The 5249-nt window shown below is 48.2% G+C and overlaps 1 protein-coding gene across 1 annotated transcript in view; it reads right to left on the bottom strand.

Moving 5' to 3' along the window:
* The window catches only part of bcar1 (BCAR1 scaffold protein, Cas family member), a 79358-nt gene extending 75397 nt beyond the window's left edge, over positions 1–3961 (bottom strand). The window contains exon 1 of the mRNA XM_070831357.1: positions 3644–3961. Within this exon, the coding sequence (XP_070687458.1) occupies positions 3644–3655 (12 nt within the window). The 5' untranslated portion in view covers positions 3656–3961. The remainder of the gene's footprint in view (positions 1–3643) is intronic.
* Positions 3962–5249: the final 1288 nt, after the last annotated feature.

Raw genomic sequence — 5249 nt, 5'->3', positions numbered from 1 at the left:
CACACGTATGTTCTATCACAGACGAAACGCTGTATTCGTGAGCACTAAACCACGGCTGTGCTCAGTTCAGTGCTCTCAGATTGCCAGTGTGTGTACTCACTCACACAGAGATGATCTGCGGGGGGAAACATCCCAGAGTAACAACTCTGCACAGAGCTCTGACTGAGTGATGAGTTTCTTCTGCTTTTACGACTGTTTGCGTCTCTTTTAGGAACTGGAATCTCCCACATTGGCTCGATGATGCATTTCATACTAATCATTTCAGCTCAGTAGTTCTGAATTAGGGTCTCTTTGGTCTAGTAGCTCATGAGAAGTAAGATGCAAAAGTCAGTGCATCAGTGTATATGTCTCCTCAGCCAACAACAGGTCATTACGGGCCCGCATCAGTTACAGTATCCTGTTTAGAACATAACAGCAGTGAGAGGATCAGTCCATCAGCTGCTTGGATGAACAACAGAAGATTAACTGCTGACTATTTTGACATTTAGTTTTTTCAGGCAGATCAACCAAACGTCTTGTAGCTTAAGCTCCTCAGCTGTAATGTCACGCTCATTTTCTCTTTTCTGTCAAACTGACGTGTGAAATATAGGTAAAGTGAATCTCTTTGGGTTTTAGACTGCTGTTTGGATAAAACAAGACGCCCGACTACATCGGCATAGGCTGAAAAAGGAAACGATGATGTATTACTAGTTTCTGACATTCTATAGATCTAACAAAGAATTCATTGAGCAAATAATTGACAGATGAATCAGAAATGAACACAATCAGTTGCAGCTCTGAGTGTAAAAACACTTAACATTTGAAAAGGTAACGGATACGTTAGACACTCAACAGACGCACATCAGAATGACACACACAGTCAAGACAGAGCAATCACACAGGGAAACATCCCATCCTCTTTTTTCCTGTGTGATCAGCATATCAAGCCACGCTCAGTTTAACATACTTCACACACACACACACACACACACACACACACACACACACACTGTTCCAAGGAACCAAATCTGCCGTCCTGATGTGCGTCATGGAAAGCATGGCTGTGAGAGAGATAGTCTGTGTGTGTGTGTGTGCGGCGGCGGCGGCACTGATAAATGTGACACTGACCAGGTGAGAGAACGGTTGCTGTGGAAACTAGGAGGTCACTGGCTGATACCGCAGGTGTGGTGATGTCACTAATGATGTCAAAACCAAACGGGAGAGCGTGGCGTCGGGATCACAGAGCAGGACGTGAGAACGAGTGGAGCGGAGGCACAGCAAACACACTGCACAATGTACTCACTGAGCAAACACACACACACACACACACACATCAGCAGTGACCCCACTATCAGTCAGGTAGATAAACACTGAATTATTTCTCCGTAACCATGGTGACATGTTGCTGAGGCAACACTATCGCCACCATGAAATCCTGTTTGTGTCTGTCCAGTAATCACTGACATGACTCTAACTGCCACAGATTTACTCCTGCCCTCACTATTTTCACTATATAACTTGAGTCCCGTAGATTCAAATTCAAATAACAACCAAAGCATTAAGCAATTAGTCAACCGACAAAATATCAATTAGAAACTATTTTGATAATCAAGTTTTTCTTTTTCAACAGACTCTCCCGCTGCCGCCCATACTGTCCTCTGCTTTAGGAGAAATGAACATGAACTGCTTTATTCTTGGGGACTTCAAATTCAAACTTTTGACCTCTGAATGTGAACTGGTTCATGTGACCATGTGTGAACTGAACTGCGTGCTAGCTCTGGTGCAGTGTGAACATGCAGGTGCACGCCAGCAGCTCTGTGAGGTCGCACTGAGGGACAGTGGCGCCTTAAGCTAAATGCTAACATCAGCATGCTAACATGCAGAATAATGTTGAGCAGTAAACATAAAGTCCAACTGAGGCTGACCCCAGGATGGAGCAAGAGGAAAAGTCAGGGGGTCACCAAAGGTACCACGGAGGTGTATATCCAAATATCATACATCAATCCATCCAGTAATTGTTGAAATGTTTCAGGGTGGACCCCAGTGGAGGGCCGGGCCTGGATCCATTCTGGACTGTGGCACACTGCACTGGAACACGTCCAGCTGATGGCCCTGACACTGAACACGTCCAGCTGATGGCCCTGACACTGGAACACGTCCAGCTGACGGCCCTGACACTGAACACGTCCAGCTGATGGCCCTGACACTGGAACACGTCCAGCTGATGGCCCTGACCCTGAACACGTCCAGCTGATGGCCCTGACACTGAACACGTCCAGCTGATGGCCCTGACCCTGAACACGTCCAGCTGATGGCCCTGACCCTGAACACGTCCAGCTGATGGCCCTGACACTGAACACGTCCAGCTGATGGCCCTGACACTGAACACGTCCAGCTGATGGCCCTGACACTGAACACGTCCAGCTGATGGCCCTGACACTGAACACGTCCAGCTGATGGCCCTGACACTGAACACGTCCAGCTGATGGCCCTGACACTGAACACTTCGGTTATCCTCAAAATGACACTTTTCTTCTGAGATTTCACAAAAAACAGTTTCCAAAGCACCCAGTTAGAAAGTGGCTGTGCTGCACTTCAAACTGCTGTGAAGGCAGCGTTTGGAGGAAGCAACCGCCTGCCTGTGTGAGCTGACTGAAGTACAATCCACTGTGTGTCTGTTTGTTTCATCCACACACACACACACACACACACACACACACACACACACCTCAGCACTGGACCCTCCAGGCACAGTTGTGAAACAGATCCTGAGGAATGTGATAAGAAGAACACAACAAGCTCCATCACGACCATCTGCAGCAGCCCGAGCAACGAACGCACCCCCAGAACACACAGGCTGCAGCACCAGCTGTGGACGTGTGCTGGGGGGCGGCCCAGACCAGCGTGGGGGCCAGTCCACCTAGAACGACCCAGCAGCTCTGCACTCCACTGTCATGTCCATGTTCAGAGCTGGGCGGCAGCACTGATTACAGTAGCTGGCTATGGGTGGGGGGGGGGGCGATAACAGCTGTGAAAGTTGACAGGGTGTGTGCTGGCTGAGCAGGAGCTGTGGGGCCTGATGTACCACAGCAGTCTGGGCAGCTAATGTGGAACACTGAAGGGCAGAGAGGTGGACAGACAGACTGACAGGGACAGACAGACAGACAGTCAGGGACAGACAGACAGACAGGGACAGACAGTCAGACAGGGACAGACAGACAGACAGTCAGTCAGGGACAGACAGACAGACAGTCAGGGACAGACAGACTGACAGGGACAGACAGACAGACAGTCAGGGACAGACAGACTGACAGGGTCAGACAGACAGACGGACAGACAGACATACTCACAGGGACAGACAGACAGACAGACTGACAGGGACAGACACAGACAGGGACAGACAGACAGACAGACAGACAGACATACTCACAGGGACAGACAGACAGACAGACAGACATACTCACAGGGACAGACAGACAGACAGACATACTCACAGGGACAGACAGACAGACAGACAGACATACTCACAGGGACAGACAGACAGACAGACAGACATACTCACAGGGACAGACAGACAGACAGACAGACATACTCACAGGGACAGACAGACAGACAGACAGACATACTCACAGGGACAGACAGACAGACAGACAGACATACTCACAGGGACAGACATCTTGCCCCTCCTGCTGCTGTCACTCTCCTCTCTCGGCCCCCGCTGCTCCCTTTTCCAGATCTACTTTCCCAGCGACGCGTTCTTCCTCTGCACGGCTCCGAGCGTCAGTCGTCCTTCACCCATCCATGCTGGCCTGGGGGGGGGCAGGGCTCACACCCACGGCACGGGGCTCTCTGACTGTCCACTGGAGATGTGTCCGCAGTAAAGGCAGGGTTTGCGGCAGCGGCAGTGCGGCCGGCTGATCGTCCAGCAGACCCGGCTGTCTCTCCTCAGTCCTCCGCCCTCCCTCCGCCGATCCTCCGTCACGGATTCCTTCACGGAGCGGCTGCTCTGGAAAGGCTCCAAGAAGTGGCAGAAAACGCCGCAGAGCTGATGGGAGACTCCCTCCGTGGTGCCGACTGGTCTCTGTCGTTAGCGGACGGGAGGAGCCGCCCGCCGTCCGTCCGTCCGTCCGTCCGTCCGTCCTCAGGGACGATCCGCTCCGGGCCGCCTTAAAGAGACAATCACATGTAGTTCCCACAATTTACAAAAAATCCACAGCACCCCGGGGGGGCGCAGCCTTTAAAGGACCATACCAGTGCTGTACTACAGGGGATTTCCTCTTCACCTTAGCCTGCACACAGCTTTTTACAGCAAGTCACTGCAGTCAATCAGTGTGCTGCAGACTCACTGCACAGCACAGTGTAAATTCACTGCACAACAGTTTATAATTCACTGCAAAACAGTTTATAATTCACTGCACAACAGTTTATAATTCACTGCACAACAGGTTATAATTCACTGCACAACAGTTTATAATTCACTGCACAACAGATTATATTTCACTGCACAACAGATTATATTTCACTGCACAACAGTTCATAATTCACTGCACAACACTGTAAATTCACTGCACAACAGTATAATTCACTGCACAACAGATTATATTTCACTGCACAACAGTTTATAATTCACTGCACAACAGGTTATATTTCACTGCACAACAGATTATATTTCACTGCACAACAGGTTATAATTCACTGCACAACAGATTATATTTCACTGCACAACAGATTATATTTCACTGCACAACAGTTCATAATTCACTGCACAACACAGTGTAAATTCACTGCACAACAGTATAATTCACTGCACAACAGATTATATTTCACTGCACAACAGTTTATAATTCACCTCACAACAGATTATATTTCACTGCACAACAGTTTATAATTCACTGCACAACAGTTCATAATTCACTGCACAACAGATTATATTTCACTGCACAACAGTTTATAATTCACTGCACAACAGGTTATATTTCACTGCACAACAGGTTATATTTCACTGCACAACAGATTATATTTCACTGCACAACAGATTATATTTCACTGCACAACAGTTTATAATTCACTGCACAACACAGTGTAAATTCACTGTATAATTCCCTGAAAGACCACAGTGCTATCAGTGGTGGAACAAATACTCTTTTACTGAAATAAAAGGACGCAGATTCAGCATTAAAACGTACTTAAAGTAGCAGAACTCAGAGTCATATATCGTGTTATGGATTCTAATTATTGATCATTGACGTGTTCATCGCTGAAATGTTACA

Source organism: Pempheris klunzingeri, chromosome 5, assembly GCF_042242105.1.
Source record: "Pempheris klunzingeri isolate RE-2024b chromosome 5, fPemKlu1.hap1, whole genome shotgun sequence".
In the NCBI taxonomy this organism is placed as follows: domain Eukaryota; kingdom Metazoa; phylum Chordata; class Actinopteri; order Acropomatiformes; family Pempheridae; genus Pempheris; species Pempheris klunzingeri.
Note: the sequence above shows the minus strand (reverse complement) of the source record. Positions and strands in the feature narration are given on the sequence as shown.